The sequence below is a fragment of the Canis lupus genome, chromosome 4, assembly GCF_048164855.1.
Source record: "Canis lupus baileyi chromosome 4, mCanLup2.hap1, whole genome shotgun sequence".
NCBI classification, from domain to species: Eukaryota; Metazoa; Chordata; class Mammalia; order Carnivora; family Canidae; genus Canis; species Canis lupus.
Window position 1 is genome coordinate 10,919,123 of NC_132841.1, and position 27,131 is coordinate 10,946,253.

The window sequence follows — 27,131 nt, forward strand, 5'->3', positions numbered from 1 at the left end:
CTGGTGGTTGCCGGAGATTCTTGGTGATTCTTGGCTTGTAGATACATCACTCCAATCTCAGCCTGCATCTTTGTATCCCATTCTCTCTGCATTATCTATGCAGATTTCTCTCATTTTATAAGAATATCAGTCACTGGATTAGGGCTTACCCTTATCCAATAGGACCTGTCTTGACCTGATTACATTACGTCTATTTCCAAATAAGGTCACATTCACAGGTCCTTGGGGTTAGGACCTAAATATGCCTTTTGGGAGATACAATTCAACCAACAACAGTCTATAATGATATATTTTTAAAAGAAGATATCTTGATAATTCTCCAAATTAGGTGGTAAATATTTTAATACTGTGCTTTCAAAGTAAGGCACAAGGGCAGCCCGGGTGGCTCAGCGGTTTAGCGCCACCTTCAGCCCGGGGCATGGTCCTGGAGACCTGGGATCGAGTCCCACGTCAGGCTCCCTGCATGGAGCCTGCTTCTCCCTCTGCCTGTGTCTCTGCCTCTCTCTCTCTCTCTCTCTCATGAATAAATAAAATCTTAAAAAAACAAAAACAAAGTAAGGCACAAAATAAAAATAGTAAGACTATATTGTAATAAAAATCAGCATAAGACTAAGAATTTGTAATGTTTCTGTTTCACAAACTGTATTTACTATAGAAACCATGAACTCCAAAGTGTAGAGATTTATCTTAGATGTTTCCTCAGTGGTAGACTGCTTTACTCCTTATTATTTTTTTTCTGGCATTTCAGGCACCACTTACTTTTTAGCTCCTTTCTGATCATTACTGCTTGGTACTACCTATTCAGTTTGTTAATTCTGTCTCACAAGTCTTGGTGTTAGGCATTACTTACAGCCGATTTCTGACTTCCCAAGTCTTGGATGGTTGGAGTTCCTCAGGAAGTTATAAGCCATACTAACTGGTCAAGGCTTTAAGAATGCTGTAAATCTAACAATATTTAGGAAACACTGTTTCAGTTTAGAGATATTAAAATCCAGGGTTTCAATCTGAAACCTGTTTAAAATTTCAACTTTGTATTACAATGTTATATACAGTATTCAATATTATATACAGTATGTGGTATATTACATGCACAGTATATATTATATACAGTATGTGGTATTGGTTTCAGGGCAGCAAAATGTTAAAAACTACTCAGTCTCTGGAAGGTGAAACATTGCCTTAATATGCTAAAAAGCAGGTAGATGTAGCTAATTAGTGGTACTCTGTGTAAGCACTGGCTCTTTATTTTTCATCCTATCCCTGTCAAGCTACACAGAGACTTCTTTTCTGGAGGAGAAAAATGAGCGTAGAGCATGAAGGAGTTTAAAGGTTAGGCACACATTCCTTTACTAGCTATCAAAGAGGCAAATGTCTGGAAGCCGGAACCTGATTGTTTTACTTTTGGGGAACAATGCTATGCAAATACAGTCAATGATAAATGAAGGTGACAGTTTAGGACTTTTGGTTGATTCTTGTTTTAGGTTCACAATTTCAACTGCTACTTTTGCTGTTTCAAAAACGAATTTTCTATTCCATTAGTTTTCTCTAATTGCCTCTACTAGAGAAAAGATGAAATTGTGAGTAAAAACAGCAAAAACATATTTGGGAAGTATCATGACATTAGAATACTATTGGTGAAAGCCTTTTGATCATCATTTAATCAGTTAATCTGTGATGCTCAAAAGTTCAATTAACTGTGTCTAAAGTGAAGCAGAGATATGCAGTATTTTATCAAGGCTATTTCATACTAGACAAATGAAAACTCAAGTCCTTCCTTACTAACTCATTATCCCCATTTGGTTTTATTTTGACTTTTCACCCCTATCTAATGCTACTTATCCAGGTTCAAGAAATAAAGCGTACGGGGTAAGGAGCACTTGAAAATAAAGAAAAGCAAAAGTACAGCCAAAAAATTGCTAGAGAAATGTATTTTCTTCACAAAATCTCCGTGGTTATCTAAAGGGAGAAGCAGACCACGTGGATGCACAGGACCATTTGCAGCTCTGACAACACTTAAAGCACCATGGACTTCCTGGAGGATTTCCCAAGCCTTCTAGGAATAGATGTAATGCCCCAAGTAGCCCCAAGAATGGGGCAAACACAAGTCATAGGAGGGGCTGAAGGTGAAGCAAATGTGCTGTGACCTCATACCTCTGAGGAGAAAGGTGGAAACCTGCCAAAGGCCCTCTCCACCACACCCTCACCCCTGCTCCACTGTTTAGGCTCCCCTTGTTGGAACTCCACCTCTCTCCCATCCAGGCCTGGGCATCTGCTGTTCTGCTATGCTGACCAGCTACTAACTACCTCCTGGGTTCCCCAGTCTGAGCCAGGTTTCCTTCCAACATACTTTCCTAGAGCACACTCCTTCAGAACTCCAGCCTGGAGCTTTAACTACTCATTCTGTAGTACCACGATGGCATTAGCTCTGTATCCTCCACTAGACTGCATGCTCCATGAGACCAGAACCACGCCTGTTGTGTCGCCTGCAGCACTGACAGCGCCTCCCAGCACCCTGCCTGCTCCATCAGGCCCTTCCACCTATGTTGCCAGAGCAGCAGGCCAGCACAAGTGATCTAAGTTCAGGTACATACTTTTGAACTTGAACCTCTCCCTGGGATTGTAAAACTCCCAATCTAAGGGTTAATCTGAGAATGCACACATCTGAACAAGTGATTAGTGACTGGTAAACATCTCAAGCCTGGCAAAGTAGACATGTACGATATTATTTATTTTTTTACCTCGCAGGGCTAAAACACCACAAACCCAAAAACAGTCTATGAATTGGAAAGGCTTTCGATTACTCGAAAAATTATCTGTGGAGACCCCTCTAGGGGTGGGTGCTTCAGGGGAAGCAAAGATTAAACAGAGCTCTGCTTCCAGGGTGTTTATGGTTTTAAAAAGGCACATTTATAAATAGCCATAATGCAACCCAGAAAGGACTAAAAGCCCGAGAGATTGAGAAACAGAAATAAAGGAGGCAAGAGGTCTCCGCAGGAAGACATGGATTAGTCTATTGATTACTTCTCATTGTAATCCCAGGGCAAAGAAAGGAATTCCAAACCAGGAAAGGTCAAGCTGGAATATTCGAGGAACACACAGGAATGCAGGCGTCGCCCTAAGTCCTTCCCATCCCTCGTTGGGGACAACATCGCAGAGCAAAGTCCTGAACTGGCTTCCCAAACCCTGAGCTAATGAAACTGGACCAGGAAAGGGAAAACCCTCCTGGTGTGAGCGCGGGGAAAAACAGGAGAAAACTTGAAAAAGCAGCTCACGTAAGTGGGCTCCACACCGCCCGGCCGGCGCCCCCGGCCCCCGCCGCGCCCCCGGCCCCGCGCCCCCCGCGCCCCCCGCGCCCCCCGCGCCCCCCGCGCCCCGCCGGCCTCGTACCGTAGGTTTCGGACATGGCCGTCTGCGACATCTTGGGAGCGGCACCGCCTCTCGCCGGGTCACCGGCTGCAGCTCCGGCCCCGCGGGCGGGAGGGGAGGGCCGGGGTCGTCCTCGGCGCCTCGGCGGGATTGGCTCGGGGCGGGGGACCGGAGCAGGGAGGGGCCCGCCGTCCCCACGGCAACCGCCGGCCACCCCGCGGCTGCGGCCCTGCCGGACTGCCGGCTCCGCGCAGGCGCACGGCCCCCGCCCCCGCCCCCGCCCCCGCCCCCCGCCGGGCCGGGCGCCGACCGCGAGGAGGAGGAGGAGGAGGAGGAGGAGGAGGAGGAGAGGGGGTGAGGCCCGGCCCCCGCCAGGGTAGCGCGTGCGCGCGCAGCTCGCGGCGGGTCCTCGGATCCCGAAGGCCTGGCGGGGGCGGGGGCGGGGGCCTCGGGGCGCGGGGCTGGATGCGGGCGCGGCTGGAGGGGCGCAGCTGGCCAAAGTCGAGTGGCAGAGGAGGGCCCTGCGGTCGGCAGGCGTGGGGTGACGGAGCGTAGGGGACGCCGAGATCCAGCTCCTGGGCAGGGGCGGCAGAGCGCCTGCGGTGGGAAGACGGCCCCGCCCGGGTGGCTCTCCGCAGCCGGCCTCGTCGTCGTCCGTAGCAGTTCGAAGGCCGGAAGAGACTTCTAAGCTGTCCTGATCGCCCGGGCATGAGGTTAATGTATAACCCGGAGGCTGTAGCCCCAGCTGTCCTGCTAGAGACCAGCCCTGTGGGCCAGGAGCCTGGCTTGCCTGCGGTGGAAACTGAGCTTTCGCCCGCACCTCCCGGGCCTCTCCTGTAGGGCTAGGCTGGTGTCTGCGGAAAACCGTCCGCAGCTTAAGGAGCGCTTGTGGAACACCCTAGGGTGGCCCCTCTGCCTCCCACTGTAGGGGAGTCTGGCTTACGGGCAGGAAGCATCTCTTGGTTCTCAACTAACGTTAGGAGTTTTGATTTAAGGGGCAAAACTGAATTCAGAATCCCCTTCTGCTGGACATGCAGAGATAAACATATATTACGAAGAGAATTTTGCTTGGGAGTTTGCTCTATCTAAGCATGATCAGGGCCACATCATAAGACCCAACTTCATTCAAAAGATATAGTAGAATACTAAAAATATGCCTTGGCTAAGCTCCTAAGTAACTTGGACTATGGGAAATGCTAGTAAATACATTTTTTTTTCAAGTCCATTTGGCTCCATCCTCCATATAAATTGGCATCAGATTTCACTGAGGCCTTTCCCCTCTTCCCCAATGGCCATTTGGCTCTACATTTTGTTCTTCTTTCTGATCCTAATAGCAAATAAACACATCCTGGCTTCTAAATCACAGAGAAGGTCCCATGCTGAAATATTGTGAAAATGATAATTTCCTAGAATTATTTTGTATATATTTCTTGTTCAATGGCTGAGATACTTTGTTGCTGTCTTATTTGGTTTTCTGCCTGTTAGTTTTGATTTACCCTACTGAGTATAGCAGGCTAACCTGATGGAAGCTATTTCAGAAGAAAGACAGGGATGCCATTCTTTAGATCTAAGTTTTCTTCCTGCCAGAACCTTCTGTGGGTAAGAAAGGAATCACTGGATTACAGTGATTGCTTGGGTTATTGACTGAAACCGGACCTCAAGATCTCTGAAATCTGGACAGAGTGATAGAAATAAAAATTAAGCTGCTATTTCAAAGTTGAGAACAGTTTTCTATTCTGTGGACCATGAAGAGACTTAGACCTTTGAGGAAAACTATTTGTTTTGGAAAAATTACCCAAAGAAGTCATTTCATTTGCAAATAAAAGCCAGATATCGCCAACTGAAAAGGAAATACTCAAGCTGAGATTTGAAGGAACTGTTTTTTGAATAATAATGTGAAAGGTCCTTCGCATCCTAGTAACTTTGCATCTTTGAGAGAAAATAAATTTCTGGGGATCCCTGGGTGGCGCAGCGGTTTGGCGCCTGCCTTTGGCCCAGGGCGCGATCCTGGAGACCCGGGATCGAATCCCACGTCGGGCTCCCGGTGCATGGAGCCTGCTTCTCCCTCTGCCTGTGTCTCTGCCCCCCCCTCTCTCTCTCTCTCTCTCTCTGTGACTATCATAAATAAAAAATAAATAAATAAATAAATAAATTTCTTCTAAAAACCCTCAGAGACCACTTTCATTCTGAGGTGCTGTTGATTGTGTGAAAAGAAAGCTTACTGCAAAATTAGTGTTTTCTCCAGTTATTTTCTCCTTTCTTTTTAGAGGAGGTTTGTGATAGAGTAAAAGTAGATTTCCAAAAGCCTAAGCACATTGAAGATTTGTCTACAGGAAATGAAGGGAGAAAGATTTCTTCCAAAATAGATCTACTCTTCCTATCCACTCTTCCTCAGGACAGTGGGTCCTGCAAGTAGCTGGTACTCTCTCTCCTCCCTGGCAGTGCTTCACATTTAATGACTGATTAGGAACTTCAGGGGGCTGCCAGCCTCACAACAATTTCTGTTCCCCAGGACTGGTAGAGAGGACCACATGGGTTGGGACAGTGGTCTCTCTGTAGAGACAGTGGGCATATAACAATGACTGAAGAGCCTTTCAGACGCCTATGCATAGGGTTGGACCCAGAAAGGTGATCCAGTCCCTTGGAAGGGAGTTCTAAAAAGGCCTAGAAAGAGAAAGCAGTGGCACTGGGAATGAAAAGACATGGCATCCTTGGCAGAGCTAAACTTGGTAGAGAGCACAACAGTCTGTGAGGCATGGTGACTTTACTTGGTGGCTAGAGTTGAAGAACCTAAGCCAATTTGTGTCTGAGTCCTTGAGGACTCAGAAATATCTAGGTGTTACTTTGAGAAGGAGCCAAGTTCTACCCAGGTAGGTAGAGGCTTGAAAAGGTGACCTTGTTAAATACCTGTGACACACAACTCTTCAGGTTGGAAGAGACCTCAGAGGCCAGTGGACCAGTCTGCCTTCTAAGGCCATCCAAAACTACACCTCTGTAATCGGACACGTCTGCTAGGGAATGTTTAGTCAGGATGGGCTAAGTTATCTGCAGTGAAAAAGATCTCCCAACATGCCTGTAACTAACACAGTGAAGTTCATCTCTCACTCAGACCCACCTGCCCCACTCATGCTGGCTCCATTGTGAGCACTCAGCACCCAGGTTGACCCAAGTCTCATAGGCACACGCACTCCCACCGTCACTTGGACAGGAAAAGGAACCAGCGCTAATTGTGCATTAGCTCATGATGATCCCATCAGGAGTGAGTAGAATCACTTCCATCTATATTTTACAGGCCAAAGCAACTGATGTGCCCAGACCCGTTTTCAAAGAGAACAGAGTGCAATCTTGTTATGTCCCAGAAGGAAAAGAGGAGAGGATATATTTGGAAAGATGTGGTGACTACTACAGAGCTTTGTACCTGCCCAGGCAGCTCATTCTGCTTTGATTTTAAACAGCTTCATTGAAGTGTAATTGCCATAGTTGCACATATCTCAAGTATTCACATGTTAATTTATGCTGTAGATGTATACCTGTGCTTGCTGCTACTGGGATGTCACTACTTTTGGCCTTTTCAGTGGACAGAGACATTTTCTATCGATTCTGTTTTTATCTTCTCTGTTGCCGATTAGGAATACCTTCTTGTAAGGTTATTTTTGTGGTTGTTTTAGCATTTATGGTATAGGTTTTTAACTTGTCACATGGTGCACCTACATGTGCTGTGCCTTTGTGTAAAGTATAAGAACCTCACAACACATTTACCTCCATCCTCCCCATTAACCATGCTGTGGAAGTCCTACTTCTACATTCGTTGTATACCTCACATACTATGCGGTTATTTTTGCTTTAAGCAGCCAATTCTCTTTTTAAAAATTGTGGTAAAATATGCATAACATGAAATTTACCATCTCAACCATCTTCACGTGTGCAGTTCAGTGGCATCAAGCACACTCACATTGTTGTGCAACCATGCACCTCCAGAACTCTTTTCATCTTGCAAAAATGAAACTGTCTCCCTTAAATACCAAATCTTTGTTCCCCCTTCTCCCAGGTCCTGCAACCACCACCCTATTTGCTCTCCCTATGATTTCGATACTCTGGGTACCTCAATATGAATGGAATCATACAGTATCTGTTCTTTAGTGACTGGCTTATTTCCCTTAGCATTATGTCCTTAGGGTTCATCCATGTTGTAGCATGTGTCAGGATAGCCTTCCTTTTCAAAGATGAATAATATTCCCCTGTACATATATATAACATATATATATTCCTTTGTACACAGTGGATTTTGTTTTTCTAGTCTCTGCCTTTTTTTTTTAAGATTTTATTTATTTATTTATTTATCCATTAAACTCCCTTGGCCTGTGAATTTAGTTTTCATCAGATTTTTTTTCAGCCACTATTTCTTCAAATATATTTTCTGCCCCTCCCCCTCTTCTCCTCTGGTGATTCCATCACACATGTATCAGGCAACTTGAATTTACCCCATAGCTAACTGATGCTCTGTTCAATATTTTTTTTCTTCCTGTGTGTCATTTTAGATAATTTCTATTGCTATGTCTTTATTTTTTATTTTTTAAAAATTTTTATTTATTCATGAGAGACACAGAAAGAGAGGCAGAGACATAGGCAGAGGGAGAAGCAGACTCCCTTAGGGGAGCCCGATGTAGGACTGGATCTCAGGACTCCGGGATCACAACCTGAGCCAAAGGCAGACACTCAACCACAGCCACCCAGGCATCCCTATTGCCATGTCCTTAAATTGACTAATCATTTCTAAAATATTTAATCTGTTAATCCTATCCATTATATTTTCCCTTTCAGACATTGCAACTTCCTATCTAGAAGTTCAATTTGTATATATGTATATCACATTCAGAACTATTTTCATTCTCTCCCTTAGCTTCTTGAACATATAGAATATGTTGTAATAATGATTTTAATGTCATTTTCTTTTTTTTTTCATTTTTTACTAATTTTGTCATCTGAGGAATTTCTGAGACCATTTCCATTGATTGGCTTTTCTCCTTGTTGTGAGTGATATTTTCCTATTTTACAATGCAAGGTAATTTTTGATGCCAGACATTGAGAAGTTGACTTTGTTTAAGTGTATATATAATATATAAGGATTAGGGATTCTTCTGGACCTTGTGTGTGTGCTGAGGACTGATGTAAAAATTAGAGGGGATTCTTTACCAAGCCCTGGGTACTTTCCACACGCTCCTACACTGACCAGCAGGTGAGGGCTTGAAGGGAACCCTTTGTGAATCTCTGGCCACTCTCTCTGTGCACAGCATCCATCTCTCCTTTTGGGTCCTGAGGACTCTAGCTACCTCTCAGCCTCCCTGCCTCCCTGCTCTGTTCCTTGGTCTCTCCAGCTCAGGGAGTGCTACCTCCTCCTCCTGTCAGCAACCCCAGAGCTCAGTCTGTGGATCTCTTGTCCACATTCAGTTACTCCTTAGTGGATCTCATCCAGTTGTGAGGCTTTAAATACCATCTAAAGCTAATGCTTCCTAAAGCTCTCTCTTGCCTAGTCTTCTGCATACAGTTGTTTATTTCATATCTTCATTTGAACACCTGTTAGGCTTCTTAATACTAAGAATAAAAAGCAAACATCCAAATTCCTCAACTGAACCTGTGTCGTCTGCAATCTTTCCTATCTCAGTGAGTGGCAGTTTGTGCAGACAAAATCTTGGAGTCCTCCTTGACTCCTCACTGCCACTCATGCCTACATTTGGTCCATCAGCAAGTTCTCTGCCTTTAAACATCCAGAACACAGCTACTTCATCCCTGTGCTATTCCCTTTTGGTCCAAGCCTGCCTCACTTCTCTCTGCATGAAGATCCTAATTGGCCTTCCTGCTCCTGTCCTTGTCTCCTGGTAGTCTATTCTCAACACAGCTGCCAGTGATCCTATTAAATGTAAGTAAACAAAAACAAACCTTAAAAGAACAATACCCCTTTAGAGCAGCCAGTACTGGGGGCAAGTAGGTGGGTGGAGAGAGGAGGGGAGAGGAATATAAGTTCCATCATGCTGCTCTGCTCAAAACCCTTCATCTCATTTACTTACCCTGGATAGTCTATGGTCTGACTCCCCTCTGACTTCTCTCCTTCCACCTTCCCCCTTATTCTCTTGGCTCTGACAACATAGGCCTTCTTGTGTTTTGAACATATCAAGAAGATTTCAGCCTCAGGGCCTTTGCATGTGCTCTTTCCTCAGCCTGGAATGCTCTTGTCTCAGATGTCTATATGACTTGTGCCCTCATAGCCTTTGTGCTTTCTGCTTATATGGCATTTCATCAGTGAGGCCTTCCTTTCAGATATAAAATAGTGATTACCCCCACCCAGCATTTCATACACTCTCTACTTTGGGTGCCCCCTTATAGCATTTACCACCACCTAACACACATATCATTTATTACCATAGTATCCACCGCCCCCCCGCAAGATGGTAAGGTTTATAAGAGAGGGATTGTATCTGTCTTATGTCTCTGCTCTATCCTCATTCCTAACATAGTATTTGGCATACCAAACCCTCAATAATTAAATAGTTGTTGAATGACCAGATGAATGAAATAAAACTCAGCAGCTCTCTATTTAATACGGATTTAATTTAGTGTAATCAACTTAATTTTAAACTTGTTGATTTATGGGAAATTTAAGTTGATCTTTTAAATTCCACCATGTAATTGTGGAAAGGCTGTAATAAAACCATTTGAAAGTATCATCTAATATTAGTGTGATTTATTGAGTACTTAATAGATACTAGGTATAGTGCTAAGTGCTTTACATGTAATATTGTAAAACCTAGTCCTTACCACAGACCCATGAGGTAGGTATTATCCCATTTTATAGATGAGGAAACAAAGGTCCAGGTGTATTACATATTTTGCCCCAGTTCTCAGGGCTACTGTGTATCAACATTGGGATTTTTCTCTAAAACCACACTAAACTAGGCCCTTCTCCTTTTCATCTATAATGTGTAACAGGAAAAATATGCAGTATGAAAACTTACAAAACAAGTGTGACTTCATAAGGCATCAGACTGTTCAATGTAAGGGAACATAAGGACAAAGTGCCCTGGGGGCCATGCCCTGTTATGGGTGCTATATGTAAGTTCCCTTGACTCTCACTGACAAGTGGCTTTCCTCACCCTCCTTTTACAGGTGAGGATGGCTCCAAACCAGGGGTCTGTACTGTTCTATGATGCTAAGTATGGAAATGGGAGTGGGAAGATGTTTCCAGGAGCAAAACTTCCCTGAGCACCTTTGTAAATTAAGCTGAAGCTCAAGCTACTAGCTCTAAGCTGAACATAACCCTGAAGGTAACATCCAATTCACTAATACTAAACTTAAGTCTTTCAATCTATTTCTAAAGACAGTCTTCTGTTTATTCAAGAATATGCTACGAATGTCCCACGGAACAGTATGCACTCTGAGGCTAGAGTTGTAGACACATTTCTTAGTTCAGTGATGTGATAATTCTTCATCTTCATTCTTTAATTTGAAAGTTACCAGCAAATCTTATTCCTTCTAATGGGAATGCTTCTCTGCATTATTTCTCCATTTAACAACATTTATACTCAGGGATTTTTTTTCATGAGTCCTTTTAATTTTTGTTCTGCCTTCAGTAGCAAGGATTTTCTGGTTCCTCTTTTAATCATGTTTCAGAAATCAGATTAACTATCTGACTGAAAATACTCGAATACATGTGTTCTCTTTCCACTTTCTGGTAAAAGTAAATAGTGTTTTAAATCAAATGGCCTATTTTCAGTCTGGTTTCTGGTTAAGAAGATTGCAAAATGAATTTTTTTGGTCTTTGTTTTTGGATTTTCCTCCTATCACCAAATATATTTAGCTGGAATTTTCTGTTAGGGGATGATTTTTTAAATCAGTTTTATTGAGGTATAGTTTATATATAAAATTCAACCATTTTAAAGTGTGTAATTTCATACTAATTTTTGACAAATTTTACAGTTGAGCAACAAACTACAACACAATCATGTTATAGAACCTGTAGATTACCCCCAAACTTCTTTTATACCCTTTTGAAATGCCCTCTGGACTGACTTTTTGTTTTTTTTAAAGATTTGTTTATTTTTTAAAGAGAGAGAAAGCATGAGCAGAGGGAGGAGTAGAGAGAGACAGGGAATCCTCAAGAAGATTCCCCACTAACTGTGGAACCTGAAACACCCCCGACTCCAGGATCCTGAGATCGTGACCTGAGTCAGAACCAAGAGTCAGAGGCTTAGCCAACTGAGCTCCCCCCCACCAGGTGCCCCACTCTGGGCTGACTTTTAAGAACCTTTATGGAGGATTACTGGTGTCACATGAGAAAATATAGCATGTCCTATGAGGTTGGCTGGGAATTTTCCCACTACAAAGAACAGCCACCCTTTCCTCCATCTACAGACATCTGTCAGCCTTCCCTTCTCCCTATTTTAATCTCTCATGTTTGTGTTAGCCACCAGCTCTTTTTCTGGGCCCAAACAGTAGTCAATACTACAATTCCAGGGCAGCCCCGGTGGCACAGCGGTTTAGCGCCGCCTGCAGCCGAGGGTGTGATCCTGGAGACTCAGGATCGAGTCCCACGTCGGGCTCCCCATGTGGAGCCTGCTTCTCTCTCTGCCTGTGTCGCTCATGAATAAATAAAGAAAATATTAAAAAAAGAAATGTCTTTGAAAAGTGACTCACCTTTAAAAAAATACTACAATTCCATAGTCAATATTACCATTTCCATCAATCAGTTGGGTGGAATGTGCTTCTTAATGGAAGACTAATGAGACCTCAGAAGAGACACTTCTTGGGTTTATGGGTGCTCCATATGACTTTACAGTGGTGAGACTTTTAAGTCCGAAGGAACTTCCCTTCCTTCCCATAAAGTGGTATAGACTTGGCCAGTAGGCATGTAGTAAAACACTGTGTAGTGTTTGTACCTTGCTACCTTTATTCATTTGCTAGGGCTACTGTAACAAATACCATGGACTGCATGGCTCAAACAACAGGAATGTGTGGCCTCCCAGTCCTGCAGGCTAGAAGTCCAGTGTGGAGGTGAAGGCAGGGTTTGGTTCCTTTCCTTGGGCTGCGAAGGAGCATCTGTTCCGGGCCTCCCTCCTAGCTTCTACTAGAAGCTGGTTTGCTGCTTTGCTGGCCATCTCTGGCCTTCCAACAAGCATCACCCTGACCTGCTTTCATCTGCTTTCATCTCCAGATGGCATGCTCCCTGTGTGTGAGCCTGTGTTCAAATTTCCCCGTTTTAGAAGGACACCAGTAATATTGGTTAAGGCCCAGCCCAATGACTTCTTAATTAATTACACCTGCAACTACCGTGTTTCCAAATGAGGTAATTTTCTGAGGTCCTTGGGGTTTAGGACTTCAATGTATGAATTTTGAGAGGGAAACACAATTCAACCCTTAACACTTTTCATCATCCAAATGTCCCACAAAAATCATAAATGCAGTACAGCAATTATGCCTCACATTGGTATAGACCCTGATGTCTTCTCAGAAATGAAATGCAGACTCCTGCAGGTTTTTTTTTAATCCAATTAGCCAACATATAGTATATCATTAGTTTCAGATGACTCCCGCAGAGTCTTAAACTGTAGAGCATATGTGAACACCTGGGGACCTGTGAGAAACACAGATTTCTAGATCTCATCTCTGGAGGGTCTGATGAATGAGTCTGGACCAGAGCCCAGGAATCCATCTTGTTTAACAAGCACCGTGAGTGTTTCTAATGCAGCAGGTCCTCACATTGGAAGAAGTCCTGATGTGGGCTGGAAAGGGCTGTATTGCTGAAGGATCCTGGCTCCAGCTGCTTGTGGAAAATGCAATGGAGAGACGCAGAACCTGAGTTGAATATTAAACGTGGTGAGTGGCAGGATCTTTACGTCTGAGTAGTGAAGACATATGCTCAGAGATCCTTCTCTGACACCTAATCCACTTAGAAATATGAATGGGGATCCCTGGGTGGCGCAGCAGTTTGGCGCCTGCCTTTGGCCCAGGGCGCGATCCTGGAGACCCGGGATCGAATCCCACATCAGGCTCCCGGTGCATGGAGTCTGCCTGTGTCTCTGCCTCTCTCTCTCTCTCTCTCTGTGTGACTATCATAAATAAATAAATAAAGAAAGAAAGAAAAGAAAGAAAGAAAGAAATATGAATGGGTTAGAGATACACGATGGGCTAAATTTTAAGCTATATATCTGAATCAGTCCTTCCTGTTCAGGGGTCATCCGTCATTCCTCCAGTCAGCCAGAGCTTTCTATATCAGGGAAGCAGCCAACATTCAGCAAGAGCTGCCTTCAAAAGCTGGTGGGGTAGGGGGGCTTTGCAATGTGCCCTCCCCTTCCCTGGATCTCACCATCTCTCTTGCCTTTTCTTACCTTTCTTAAGGAAGATCTTGGCTCAAGGACTTTCCCTCAATCTTCTTGAGATGGTTGATTTCCTTATTAAAGCACAATCTGTTTGGTTTCTTTCTCTTCCTCTGCCTATTGCCATAATTTAGCAATAATAGTTTTGTATTCACTGAGCAATTTGCCTCTGACACTAGAATGTAAACGCTAAGGGCAGAGACTTGACCTTCATTGTTCTCAGTCTTTTTCAGACACTAGCACCTGCCCTAGAGCCAGGCACATTTCAGATACCTCAAAATGTTTGTGGAATTAATTGAATGACTGAATGGTGAATGCTGGTACCACCTGTGAGCAGTAAAGATGACCATAGAGACCATCTGGAGCATTTAAACAATTTCAGCTGAGTCCACATTAAGGCTGTGTGAAGGCTAAGTGCCAGAATACCAAGGAACAGGTGAGTCACTTGGGGTAGGGTTCAGGGATTGTTTTTACTGAGACTCTTTCTATGGATTTTCCTCCTGGCTTCCTTTTTCACTCAGCTTAAACATTTTCACATTGCATTTGAGGAAAGCGGAGGCTTTCCTTACTATTGAGCTTAAGTGAATGGAAATTTTGTTTGTGGGAGAAGTAGTCTTGGAACTTGAGGGGCTCTTTGGGAACCAATGTGCAACGGGGTTTTGGAGCAAGCTTGTTAGACCATGTGTCTGAATGGAAGAAGGGGTGGAGAGATGGGGCCAACAAGGAAGTGGCAGCCTAATGCAGGCTCTTCCTGGGCAGCTTTGCCTAGAGTTGAAAATTACCTCAGAGAGAAAGAAGTTGATCCAGCTCATGGCCATCATACCCTTCAACTTATTTATTGATGCATGATTTCACTTGAATCTTGGGTCCAGTGGGAGATCCTGGCCCCTCTAATTGAGCTCTTCTGGAATCCCCAGAGGGTGCCCTGTGCTAAGGACTGTGAGGAGCTACTTCTCTCTTCCTCAAGAATCTACCATCGCAGCTCAGACTCTATGGCTCACCAATAGGAACAATGAGGTTTAAAGCTACTTAGAAATCATCGTTGGAAAAATCAGGAAATCCTTGAATCTGTCTGGGCTATCAAATTTGAAGATCTTAATTTAAGAAATAAAGTGAAGAAACAAATTCAGTAAGGAATTTAACAGGACCACGGGTATTTTTGTCACTTTCCTGGTCAAGTGGTGCCCCCTTGTGTGTACTTTGATGTACTCACCAGGATGCCGGGCTCTAGCAAAGCAAGGCAGGCTGTGACGACAATCCCAAGAACGGATAGTTTAGGCCCAGTCGATGGTTCTCTGTGGATTGTCTACTACACAAGAATGTAACTTATGAGAGTGGTGTGGGCTGATATGTGTCCCTTCCCCTCCCCCCCAAAGATATGGTGGTACCTGTGAATATGACTTTATTTGAAAATAGAGTCTTTGCAGATATAATTAAGGAATAAGTAAAGATCAGGCCAGTAGAGTGGGTTCTTCATTCAATATGACTGGTGCCCCTGTAAGAAGAGGAGAGGCACATGGGGGGAGAGAAGGCCATGTGGGGACAGAGGCAGACATTGAAGTGATGCAGCTATAAGCCCAGGAAAGTGCAAGATTGCCAGCCTCAGCAGAAGCTTGAATGGGGCATGAGACTGAGATTCTCTCTCAGAGCCCCCCAGAAGGAACCAGTTGTGTGGACACTTTGTTTTTGGACACCTATAGGGCTGTGAGAGCATAAGTGTCTACTGTTGGAAAGCATTCAGGTTGTGCTACTTTGTTATAATAGCCTCAGCGAATGAATGCGGAAAGAGTCTGTGATTCTGAGTCCAGGTACTAGCTACCACTTAAAGGTTGTATAGCCTTGGACAAGTCACTGCAGTGTCATTGAGCCTCAGGTTTATTAAGTACATAATGGAAACATGCAAACGTAAGAGTTCCTCTACCCTGAGGTTCCTGTGAGGATGAAGTGTGATCATGTATGTAAGCACATTTTGTTAATTGTAGAGCACTGTGCAAATGTTATATTATTATGTAGTAAGGCAGTGTTATAGTGTGGTGGCTAAGAGCGGGTCCTGAAGTTAGTTTGCCTGGGTCCATGTGTGGAAATATCATAAAGGAGAATATCGTGAAAGCTTGATTCTCAAATAAGCCAAAGGCAGTGATGCCCAGGAATGGAGTTGGAGTGCATTGGAGGATCAATAAATCATTGTTATGTAACAAATTACCCCAAAACTTACTGTCTTAAAACAATGAACACTTCTTATTTTACATAATTTCTGTGGGCCAAGAATTTGAAGCAATTTAACTTGGTGCTTCTGGTTTGGGGTTTCTTATAAGGATGCGGTAAAGAAGTTGGCTGGGGCTGGGGGACCCACTTCCAAGATGGTGCACTCACACAGCTATTGGCAGGAGGCCTTAGTCTTTACTTACCACGTGGTCCCCTCCATGGGTCACCTTGAGTATTTTCATGATGTGCCATCTCCTCATTCCTCTCACCTTCCCTGCCTGCTTATCTCACTATGTTCTTCCCTTGGCAGTGGTTCTGAGGCCACAAAACCTAAAACACTAAAGAGGATTAGGGACCCTCCCTCAAGTAAAACACACATATACAACTATACAGACTATCCCAGATAGAATTTCAAGAGATTCTAAGGTCAAGTGCCATTTGTCCATAGATCTCTGTCAAACACAAATCTTTTTTTTTTTTTTTTTTAATTTATTTATGATAGTCACACACACAGAGAGAGAGGCAGAGACATAGGCAGAGGGAGAAGCAGGCTCCATGCACCGGGAGCCCGATGTGGGACTCGATCCCGGGTCTCCAGGATCGCGCCCTGGGCCAAAGGCAGGTGCTAAACCGCTGGGCCACCCAGGGTTCCCTATATTCTTTCTAATCCTTAGAAGAACCCTATAAGGAGTGAGTTTTATTCTTGGTGTTTTGGAGATAAGGAACATCTCAAAGATGAGATGTAGTGGGTCCAAGTCCCCACTGAGTTTTGCTAACTCTAAAGGTGGCATCCCTCTGTCAGGCTCACTGCCTCACTGTGTGTCCCATCTGCTGCTGGACACACTATACACTCCTTCCTTTGGTGCTTCAGAACAACTGATAATTTCCAGAACGCTGTGGGTTTCTGCATGTGTGGTTTTCTCTTCTTCAAAGTTCTTTCCTCTTCTCTCACTGTCTCTCTTCTCCAACCTTCATCCCTCATCATTGTGTTCTGGTATCCTGTTCTTTCTTCAAGACTTGGAGTATCACTTCTTTCATGAAGCTTTCTGTGGACTCCCCAGAATGACTCCCACCATTGACTTTCTAGTGACTTATCACATATTCTACAACCATCACCGGGCTGTGTTGTAATTTCTAATTTATTTGCCTATCTGCTACCATAAGACTGAGTTCCTAGAAGGTAGGCATCAGGCATCTCTCTAACCTTGTTCTCCTCAGCACTTGGCACAGGATGGCTGAGGTATATTTGCTGAGTGAGAGAATGAATGAATGAGTACATGAGTGGCATTTTCTGCAAGAACACCTAACTAGCATGTAAATCACCCAGCTTTTGAATCCATGTGGCAGGAACCTCAACAGTTCCTGAGGTTTCAGCAGTTTTTAGACTGTCTCTAGTAAGCTGGGGGTGGCCAGGAGATGTCACACCTGGAAGTATTCTATCACTCCTTTCTTGACAATTCAGCGCCCAAAGGGAGAGGCCAGAGCAGTAATTTGTGTCTGCCTGTTGAAGCCATGTAATCCCTCTGAACAAAAAGGGTATCTGAGGTTCCAAACAATTACAGTGTCTCATCCAGACGTCCTATCATGTAATGCTCTGCTAACTGGGGACCAGGATCCAGGTGTGAGTCCATGTCTTGGGGCATTTTCCCGAAATATACTACATTTGGTACAGGAAAAGTGAGAGCCTCCTTTGAGAACTTGTGAAGGCTCTATTGTCTGTGGAATCATGCATGTTAAGGAAAAAAAGCATATGTCAATCAGACTTCAAGCAGTTTGACATGGTTCCATTTTAATAAGAAAAGTATAAATATATGTATATGTGTATAAGTATGTATATGGTAAAAGGTATATCAAAAAGGTATATCAATAATTGTGATCTTCGGGTTGTAGGATTTTGAATTATTTTTCTTTCCTTTTTTATGTTTTCTAATTTTTGTATAAGGTGTATGATTTGCTCATGTGATTTAAAAAGTCTTCTAGTTGTCAAAATAATAATGACCTGCAATAAGATAAGCTCTCATTGCAAGTTATCACTTTTCTTTCTTACTTTTTTTTCTCACTTTTCTTTCTTTTTTTTTTTTAATTTTTATTTATTTATGATAGTCACAGAGAGAGAGAGAGAGAGAGAGAGAGAGAGAGAGAGAGGCAGAGACATAGGCAGAGGGAGAAGCAGGCTCCATGCAGGGAGCCCGATGTGGGATTCGATCCCGGGTCTCCAGGATCGCGCCCTGGGCCAAAGGCAGGCGCCAAACCGCTGCGCCACCCAGGGATCCCCTGGAGTTGGGCTTCTTAAGTGGGGAGTCTGCTTCTCCCTCTGCCCTTTTCCCTCTACCCCTACTCCTTGCTCTCTTTCTCTCCTCTCTCTAAAATAAGTAAATAAATCTTAAAAAAAAAAAAAAATCACACATAGTCTGCGCATAACAAAGGAAGTGGTTTCTAGAGCAGCAGAAAGACCAGGTGACTTTAATATGAAGGCAACTTTTATGAAGTCTATATTTATAAAAGTTCAATTCAGTGAAATAGTTAACTTGGTTGCTTATTGTTTAGATCTAACATCTTTAAAGAATGTCAGGAAGCCTAGAGGTGGAAGATGTAGGGTATTTTCTGAATATTTTACTCAATATTGAGTGTGTCCAGCAGTAAGGAAGATCCCTTCATATTTGCGTTGTTGTTAGCTTGTTGGTGGATTTTCTTTTAAGGAAGTTAAATTGTGTTGTATTATCTATTTAAAAAAATCTAAGGGAAACAAGTTAGCTGAAACAAAGGCGGGGCTCTTCTGCTTCATTGCCTCTGTGTTGACAGTTTCCTTTGGTGCTGGTTTCAAAATCATTCATTCATTCGATTTCTTCATTCATTGATTCATCCAGGTTCCAGTTCTGTTGTAGTTCCTGGGAATGCAGCAATGAACAAAGCAAAGTTCTTGTCCTCACGAAGCAGACTTGCTTGTGGGAGGAGACAGAGCATGAACAAATAAATATGTAATATGTCAGGAGTGATATATACATGGAAGAACAGGTGGTGGTCTAGTGTGCTGCGGAGGGGTGGGGCAGGGGAAGTGCCATTTTTTTTGTAGCCCGACAATGGGTTTCTTTGATAAGGAGACATTTGAGTAGAAATCTGAAGGGGGAGAGAAGGAGCAACCCTAGGTGTTGGGCCGGCGGGATCAAGGGGGATCCGGAGGAACCAACAAAATGGCGGCAGACCCTCCATCTTGTTACCCCGCCTCGGGACATCCCCGCCAGCAGCCCACCGCCCAAGGACCGTCATCAGGGGGAGACAGGGCCTATACGGGAAGCCTGAACCGCGCCTCACCCAGACCCCATGTAAGAGCAGAAGCAGTTACCAGCCCGTACCGATTCCACCAGTAACATGCCCTAATACCTATCGCTCCGTATAGACGCACAACCCCTTACCCCTCCCCCTTAAAAAAAAAGCCCGCTGTTGTCCCCTGGGCGCGACTTCCCCGGCCTGAGACTTACCAGGCTTCACTCCCTTGCGGGGCTGCGGAACCTTGCCCAGAGTGCGTCCGTTAAAAACCTGTTTTGACCAACTTTTGCCTGGCCTCTCTATTTCATTTCACTACCAATCAGATTAAACCTGACAATAAGTAAGGGCAAAGACCTAAGATGAAACTGTGCTGGGCATTTGGGGACACAGCTGGAGGGGCTGGGGGACCATGCATTAATGAGTCAGCAAAGGGTGAGGGCAGCATATGGGGTCTTATAGACCGCTGAGAAGAGATTGGCTCTTATTCTGAGTGAATTAGTCAGAAGAGACTCTCTGAGACTGTTAAAGGCTGTTGAAGACTAGGCCTTAGAGGGACCACAGGGGGGCTATTTAGAGAGTGTTAGAATAGCCGTGGGAGATGATGGAGGCTTAGATGGGAGAACAGTGAAGCAATGGGAAGTGAATGGGTTCTGGATATATTTTGAAAGCAAAGTCATCTGGGTTTACTGATAAATGAGATGTAGGATGTGAGAGAAATGAATCTGGGTTTTTGGCCTGAGCAATGGGGTCGATAGTGGTTCTACTATCTAAGAGAGGGATGATGGCAGGAGTAGGTTTGGGGGTGTTTCTAACTATCTATTGCCTAGTAACAAACCATCCCAAACTTGGGGCTTGAAACATCAACCATCGTTAATTCTCACAAATCTGCCATATGGACAAAGCTCAGTAGGGACTTAGTGGGTGCAGGTGGTATTAGTTGGAGCACCCAGATGCTGGCTGGAACTATTTCAGATTTCATCAATCCCATGAAGCAGTTGATGCTGCCTGTTGGTTGGGTCCTCTGCTGGGACTGTTGGCCAGCACACCTCACCTCTCCATGTGGCTGGTGGCTCTCTCACAGCATGGTGGCCGGGCTCCAAGAGTGAGCCTTCCAAAAACAAGGTGGAAGTGCATGACAATTTTATGCCCTAGCATAGGAAGTCTCACCACCTCATTTCTACTGTTCTCTATGAGCGAGTCACAAAGATCAGTCCGGTTTCAAGGAGAGGGGATATAGGCTTGGTGGGAAGTGTCAGCATCACATTGCAGAAGATGGGATGGAAGGTACTGTGATTCTCATCTTCAGAAAATACAATCTGCCACCAGAAGAGTCAAGGTTTGTAAAATGTGAGTGGGGATGTTGAGTGGGCAGGTAGATGTATGAGTCCAGAGAGCTCAGAGTCAGGGAAATACAATCTGAAGGCTTTAGGATATTGCTGGTATTTAAAGCCATCTAGAATAAACAGGGAGAGGGAGAGGGAGATTATTAAGCATTACATTATTTATTGAGTGGTTATATACTCAGCATTGTGGGAGATTGTGGATACCACGGGGAAGAGCTCACTCCCGTGAAGGTAGAATTCAGCTCAGTTTCTGACTCTCGCATTTTTCTCTTGCTCCCATTGCTCACAGAGGGGGAGCCCATGATTAGATCTAACAAGCCTCTTTTGTCCTCAGGAAGCTGACCTCTCCGCAGAGCTTGGAGTGCCCTCAGGCTTTCCCTGAATAACAATAGCCAAAAGTATTCAGATTTTTAAAAAACCAAAAAAACCTTCAAAAGGGCAATATTGAGAAATAAAGAGCTGAATTATTCCATTGTTAGGCAACTCCATGTCCGGGTGAGAGAGAACAAGAAATTATGGTGGTTAAAGTATTCACTGAAGGTTAAAAAAAAGAAAAAAGAAACTAGCAAGCCACTTTTCATCCTTAAGAGATCTGATGAAGTTTAGAACCAAGGCTCTAGTTAAGATCTTTGCTTTATGATCAGACTAAATGCCAGATGGTCGGAAAAGGGTAAACCATAGCTTCTGAGTATGGCACATAGAAGCTTTCATAACCTGGTCCTTTCCTTTCCAACCTTATTATATTACATTATATTCTGGTCACTCCACTCCCAAATCCCCTAAACGTGCTACACTTATTTACCTCTGCCTGGTTTTGTTCCCCTATTTGATTCCTGGCAAACTCCTACTCATCCTTCAAAGTCATCTGTTCTACAAAGCAGGGGGTTGCAATCACCCTTCTGAGTGCTCCTGTAGGCTTTTGTAGTGCTATATTGTTTATCATCGAGCAGACAGCCAGTTCCTTAAGGGCAGAAGCTCCAGGCGCTTTCTTGGCAGCTCAAGTACCCAGTAATGCTAGGCACAGAACTGATTATTTATGTGGGAAACAAAGGTAGAAGGAAATGTAGATAAAATTAAATTTCCTTATAACCTGTAGCCCATTGACAAATACTTGAAGTGGGCAGAGGATAACATTCCCCCAGGAAACTCATGACTGTCTCACTGTTAATGCTTTGTTAGAGGGAAAAACAACCTTAGCTTGGCAATAGCAAGGCCACTGGGATCCCGTGATTCTTCTTCAGTATACAAAAGTCCTTCTGGAAACCTCCCTTGTCTTTATCTTTCCCACCTTCATTAGTATATAGTCAGTTGCTCCTCACAATCCTGGGGCACCCATGATTCTGCCCTGGGGTGGGTCCTGTCCCTGTGCTTTCACAAAACCACATTTTTGCACCAAAGACTTCTCAAGAATTCCTTCTTGGCCATCTGCTCTGAACCCCCACCAGCATTACCATGTTAATAATCACTACATTTTTTCTGGTTTTGGAATGATATACTAAAACTTTAACAATGCTCTTTAGTGTAGAAAAGCCTTTAGTTTCTGTTCCCATTTCCTGGGTCTTGCTTCTTGACATGCCTGAGTGGCTCACCAGGCAGGATTTTCACTGTGGAGAAGTCTCTTGCTTGGAAAGAAGACCCATGGCTTGGACAGGAGGACAGTGTTATCGTAAAATCCTGGGGCTTGGTTTCTGCCTACTTCACAAATAGGGGTTAGGGAGCCCTATGGTCTCACTGATTTACTTAGGAGTTTGTCTTTTATCCTGAACCACCCTAGCACAATTATCTGTTGCCTTCCCTTATAAAATCTAAAATGTCAGGAATCAATTGGGCTTAACAAATCATTTTGATTACCTAAACGCACTGGCTATAGAAGCTGGTCCTAATGCCATTTTCGAAGCTTGAAGAAGCTTGAAGAACAAGGGCAGAGGGATGTAGACTGTACTATTTGTAAAGGTGACACAGTTGTTTGAACAGAGCTTGTCTTTTGGAAGCTCTGTGGTAGCATAGGAGATAATAGAAGAAGTTCCTGCAGGTCTATTGCAGACAGTTACTTCCAGGGCTTACGGATAATAATATCTGGTTGTGAAGGAGTGGGGTGAGTGTCCCTAGAATGCTGAAGATTTTGGGGAAGTAACTGATGTACCAGAAATTCCCTCTCTGTGTCCCTCAGTGGCTGTCACTACTAAGAAATAAAGAAAAATCCTTCTATCGGAACAACAATAAACGTTTTCCTCTTCTGTTGTTATACAAAACATAGTGAGGTTGTTGTTTGAGGTACGTAAACTTTATAACAATGCTAACCGGTCTCAAACCAGACATGGATGTGGAAGGTCCTGGCATAGGTGATGAGTTCAGGTAAGTCTACCTTCCATTCCAGTCTACTCACCTCCTGAGCTCTCAGGAGATCTTGAGATTTTCTCTGGAACCTCGGTGGCCCTTCTTCCCTGGGGGCATGTGGCTCCCTGGTGGGGAATTACCAACCACCAAAACTAGAGATGCCACAACCTTAGTCACGAGAACAGTTATCACATGCACAGTTATCACATGTGGTGCTAGGAAGCCAAGGTCCAAGTGAAGGGGAGGGAGAGTGAATCTGGGAGAAGAAACTGGGAAGAAGCTGGAGGAAGGGAGTGAAGGAAACAGGGTGATGGAGCCAGTACTTGGACCCAGGGAGGTCAGATCCATTAAGAGAGAGTGGGAACCAAAGGGGTCGTGTTGAAAGGCTGCTCAGGATTCATTTGCTATGTCTTGATGCTCCATCTGGGACTGACAAGCAGAAGGAACAGCCTTGGTTTACTGTGCTGGGGTAGCCAGTACTGTTGTTGCTGTTCAGGTGCAGCTTCATCTTTCCTCCTTAGTAGCACCTTGAACTGAAATATACAACAATAGGTGTGTAGACCTGAGCAGGGCTGGGGAGAGTATCTCAGATGCAGGAGATGAATGGGTGGGGCTATGTGTGCTTTGGGGTGCTGTGGTGGGAAGAGAGGTAACGAGCAGGCTGGATGCTGGGTCTTTCTGTGAATTTTCTTCACTAAGTCCTTGGAAGGATCTCTGTCTCCAAAAAGACACTGTGATTGACTTCTGACCTAGAAAATAAAACATGCTTGCCTTTCTACTGCTATGGAGCCCTATTTGAATCAAGCAGCACTAGCAGTTGAGACTTCCATCCTGAAATCTAACATTTTAAAAAAAGATTTTATTTATTTATTCATGAGAGACACAGAGAGAGGCAGATACATAGGCAGAGAGATAAGCAGGCTCCCTGAGGAGAGCCTGATGTGGAACTCGATCCCAGGATCCTAGGATCATGACCTTAGCCAGAGGCAGACCCTCAACCACCAAGCCACCCAGGTGCCCCAGGCTTTTATTTTTATATTTAACTTATTTATGCCTTTATATTTAAAGTGTTTTTTCTTTTTTTTTTGTAGACAGTATAGATTGAGACTTGCTCTGTTAAAAAAATCTGCCTGACAATCTTTGCCTTTTAATTGGAGTGTTTAGACTACTACTTTAACATAATTCTTGATGCAGTTGGGTTCAATCTACTGTCTTGAATTTTTTACCTATTTGTTCTATCCATTCTTTATTTCTTTTTTCCTTTCCTTTCCTTTCCTTTCCTTTTTTTGCCTTCTTTTGGATTAATTCAGTACATCTTACAGGTCTCTTTATCTCTGCTCTTGGTTTGTTAGTATATCTCTTTGTTTTAATATTATTGTTATTATTTTAAAAGACTTATTTATTTATTTTAGAGAGAGAGAGAGAGAGAGAGAACATGAGTGGGAGGGGCAGTGAGGAGAGAGGATCTCAAACAGACTCTGTGCTGAGTGTGGAGCTTGACACGGGACTGGATCTTACAACCCTGAGGTCATGACCTGAGCTGAAACCAAGAGTCAAACGTTTAACTGACTGTGCCATCCAGGTGCCCCTGTTTTATTATTATTCTTTAGTGATTATTCAAAGGTATGAAATATACCTCTTTAACTTATCACAGTATAGTACATATGATGTGAGAACCATACAACAGTATACTTTCATTTCTGCCTCCCATCCTTTGTCTTATTGTTGTCATACATTTAATGCCTACATATGTTATAAACTTTGTAATATCTTGGAGTTTTTTAGCTTTAGATCAGAGGTTGGCAAACTTTTTGTGTAAAGTTCCAAATAGCAAATATTTTAGATTTTGAGGGCCATACAGTCTCTATTGCAATTACTTAACCCAGCCATTGTAGCACAATAACAACACAAATAGTAAATAATGAACATGACTGTGTTTCAATAAGCTGTATTTACAAAAACAGGCAGCAGGCAGGATTTGTGAACTCTGCTTTGAATAATAAATTATATATTACAAAACAAGATGTTTTTTAAAAAACTTATTTGTTTGAGAGAGAGAGAGTGCATGAGTGGTGGGGAGGGGCAGAAGGAGAGGGAGAGAGAATCCTCAAGCAGACTCCCCACCGAATAAAGATCCCAACACAGGATTTGATCCCAGGACCTGAAGATGATGACTTGAGCCAAAAGCAAGAGTCAACCACTCAACTGGCTGAGCCACCCAGGTGCCCCAAAAAACAAGATGTTTTTAATTTTGACCCATGTTACCATGTCTGTCACTCTTCTCTCCCCTACCTTTTTGAGATTGCAAATTCCATTTGACATTATTTTCCTTCTGCCTGAATAATTTTAACATTTCTTGAAGAGCAGATATGCCTGCAGTACATCATCTTAGCTTTTGTCTGAAAAGTCTTTGTTTTGCCTTTATTTTTGAAAGACATTTTTGCTTGGCATAGAATTCTAAATTGACAGGTTTTTTTTTTTCTTTCATTGCTATAAAGATATGTCTACTTTGTCTTCTGGCTTCTATGGTTTTAGTCAAGAAATCAGCTATAATTATTATTTTTTACCTTATATAAGTCATTTTTTCCCCGTCTGTATTCATGATTTCTCTCTTTGAGTTTTCAGTAATGTGACTATGATGTGGCAGGTGTTTTCCTTTGCATTGGTCCTGCATGGGGTTCTCTAAACTTCTTGGATCTGTAAAAATTCTTGGACATTATGTCTTCAGATATTTCTTCTGCTCCATTCTCTTTTTACTTCTTCTGGGATTCCAATTGCATATATGTTAGACTGTTTGAAATTTTTCTATGGTACTTGGATTTTACCATCATTACCACTACTACCATCATCACCTCTACCATCTCTATCACCACCTCTTTATCCTTCACCCCTACACATCATGACCATCTCCACCACCACCACCTCCATTTCTACCACCTCCACCTCTATTTTTACCTCTACCATTACCTTCATTACTACCACGATCATCATTTCCACATATAGTTTTTACTAAGGGGCAGGTATTATTCTAAGTGCTATTAACTCTTTTAATCATCACATCAAATCTATAATATATCTATATACATACTACTAGTATCTAAATTTTACAGGACTTGGGAGAGGTGTCTGTACTAAAATGGAGGAAAATAACACAAAGAAAATAATAATAAGGCTCTCTAAAGCCTTAGTCTATGATATTGAAAAGTTGTTCTAATACTGAATCTAGTGACTCTGTTTCAGAAAAATTCCTTCAACCAATCATTCCCTCATCAAACAGTATGGGATGACTACTATGTGACACAAAGGGACACAGATGAATAGCCAACAAAGATTGGTAACACCTGCCCCTCCCTGCATCTTTCTCTTTCCTCTCTTTAGTCAACAGACAAGAAGGGTTTGAAGAATCAGTTGCCACCACTCTACCCATATATCTAATAATATAAGCTTTCAGCTTTGGGCCTGGGCCCCTCTGGAGGTCAAGATTGCCTGTGGGTTTCAGAGTGCCTTTGACCACAGGTGTTGCTTCCCTACCTCTACTTCTTACCCTCTTCAGAACTCTTCCTGCTTTGGAAGTCCAAATGATAGGTTGATGGGTGAATCACTTTGTGGTCCTAGGCTTGGAACTGGGCAGCTAAGCTACTTCCTAGGATTCTAGGCTTGTGAGGTTTCTTTTCTCTGTCTTCTACATTCCAAAGTCCCAAGAAATAAGTTTGGTGGTATTGGACTTGCTAAAAATCATATAAACTAAAGTTTTCTCTCTGGAATACAGTTTTTAAAGTGAGAATTAATGTGTGCCCAGGACAGTTCTGGTTCACACCTATTGTCTGAGTGTAACTATTAGTTGCATCCCCATTCACTCACAAAAAGTTACATGGTCATCTGAAGTTAAGAGACCTCCAATCCAGTGTTGTGACAGCTTAATCTATTTTCTCATCTGTTAAGTGAGTCTAACAACAATTCTCATAAATGTTATGAAGGCAAATGAAAGATGAAAAGGGAGTGCTTTGAACTTGCTAAAAGAAAGACATTCTAGAAATCCAAGGTGGTTTATAATTCCTATTATAATTTTTATTATGCCTGCTGGCTGTAACAGATGTACTCCGACTTAGGCAATAGCTAAAACTTTCATGCTGGGATCATAATTTTGCAACTTTAATGGTATATTCTTATGAATTTATATATTTTTTTCAGATGCTTTCTCTTTTTCTGAAGGTCTTAAATTGTCTTTACCTCTCTCTCACTTGTT

The 27,131-nt window shown here is 43.2% G+C and overlaps 1 protein-coding gene and 2 long non-coding RNA genes across 9 annotated transcripts in view; all 3 read right to left on the minus strand.

Moving 5' to 3' along the window:
- The window catches only part of RAB4A (RAB4A, member RAS oncogene family), a 51,339-nt gene extending 47,707 nt beyond the window's left edge, over positions 1-3,632 (minus strand). For 4 of the 7 annotated variants that reach the window (XM_072823136.1, XM_072823139.1, XM_072823140.1 and 1 more), the window contains exon 1: positions 3,388-3,581. Coding sequence is in view for 2 of the 7 variants with exons in the window: in XM_072823133.1 (XP_072679234.1) it covers positions 851-911 (61 nt within the window). In the remaining 5 variants the exon portion in view is untranslated. Of the gene's footprint in view, positions 1-850; positions 946-3,387 lie in introns of all 7 variants that reach the window. The other 3 variants (XM_072823133.1, XM_072823134.1, XM_072823135.1) reach the window with 3 other exon arrangements.
- An 8,504-nt stretch (positions 3,633-12,136) lies between these two features.
- On the minus strand, positions 12,137-15,942 carry LOC140631479 (uncharacterized). Its single transcript, XR_012029028.1, has 3 exons — positions 15,122-15,942; positions 14,947-15,042; positions 12,137-13,212 (listed from the first exon to the last, which is right to left on the minus strand). It is a non-coding gene; the product is annotated as an uncharacterized lncRNA (long non-coding RNA).
- Positions 15,943-18,355: 2,413 nt separating this feature from the next.
- Positions 18,356-26,533, minus strand: LOC140631478 (uncharacterized). The gene is made up of 4 exons (XR_012029027.1): positions 26,430-26,533; positions 25,453-25,647; positions 19,418-20,658; positions 18,356-18,880 (listed from the first exon to the last, which is right to left on the minus strand). It is a non-coding gene; the product is annotated as an uncharacterized lncRNA (long non-coding RNA).
- Positions 26,534-27,131: the final 598 nt, after the last annotated feature.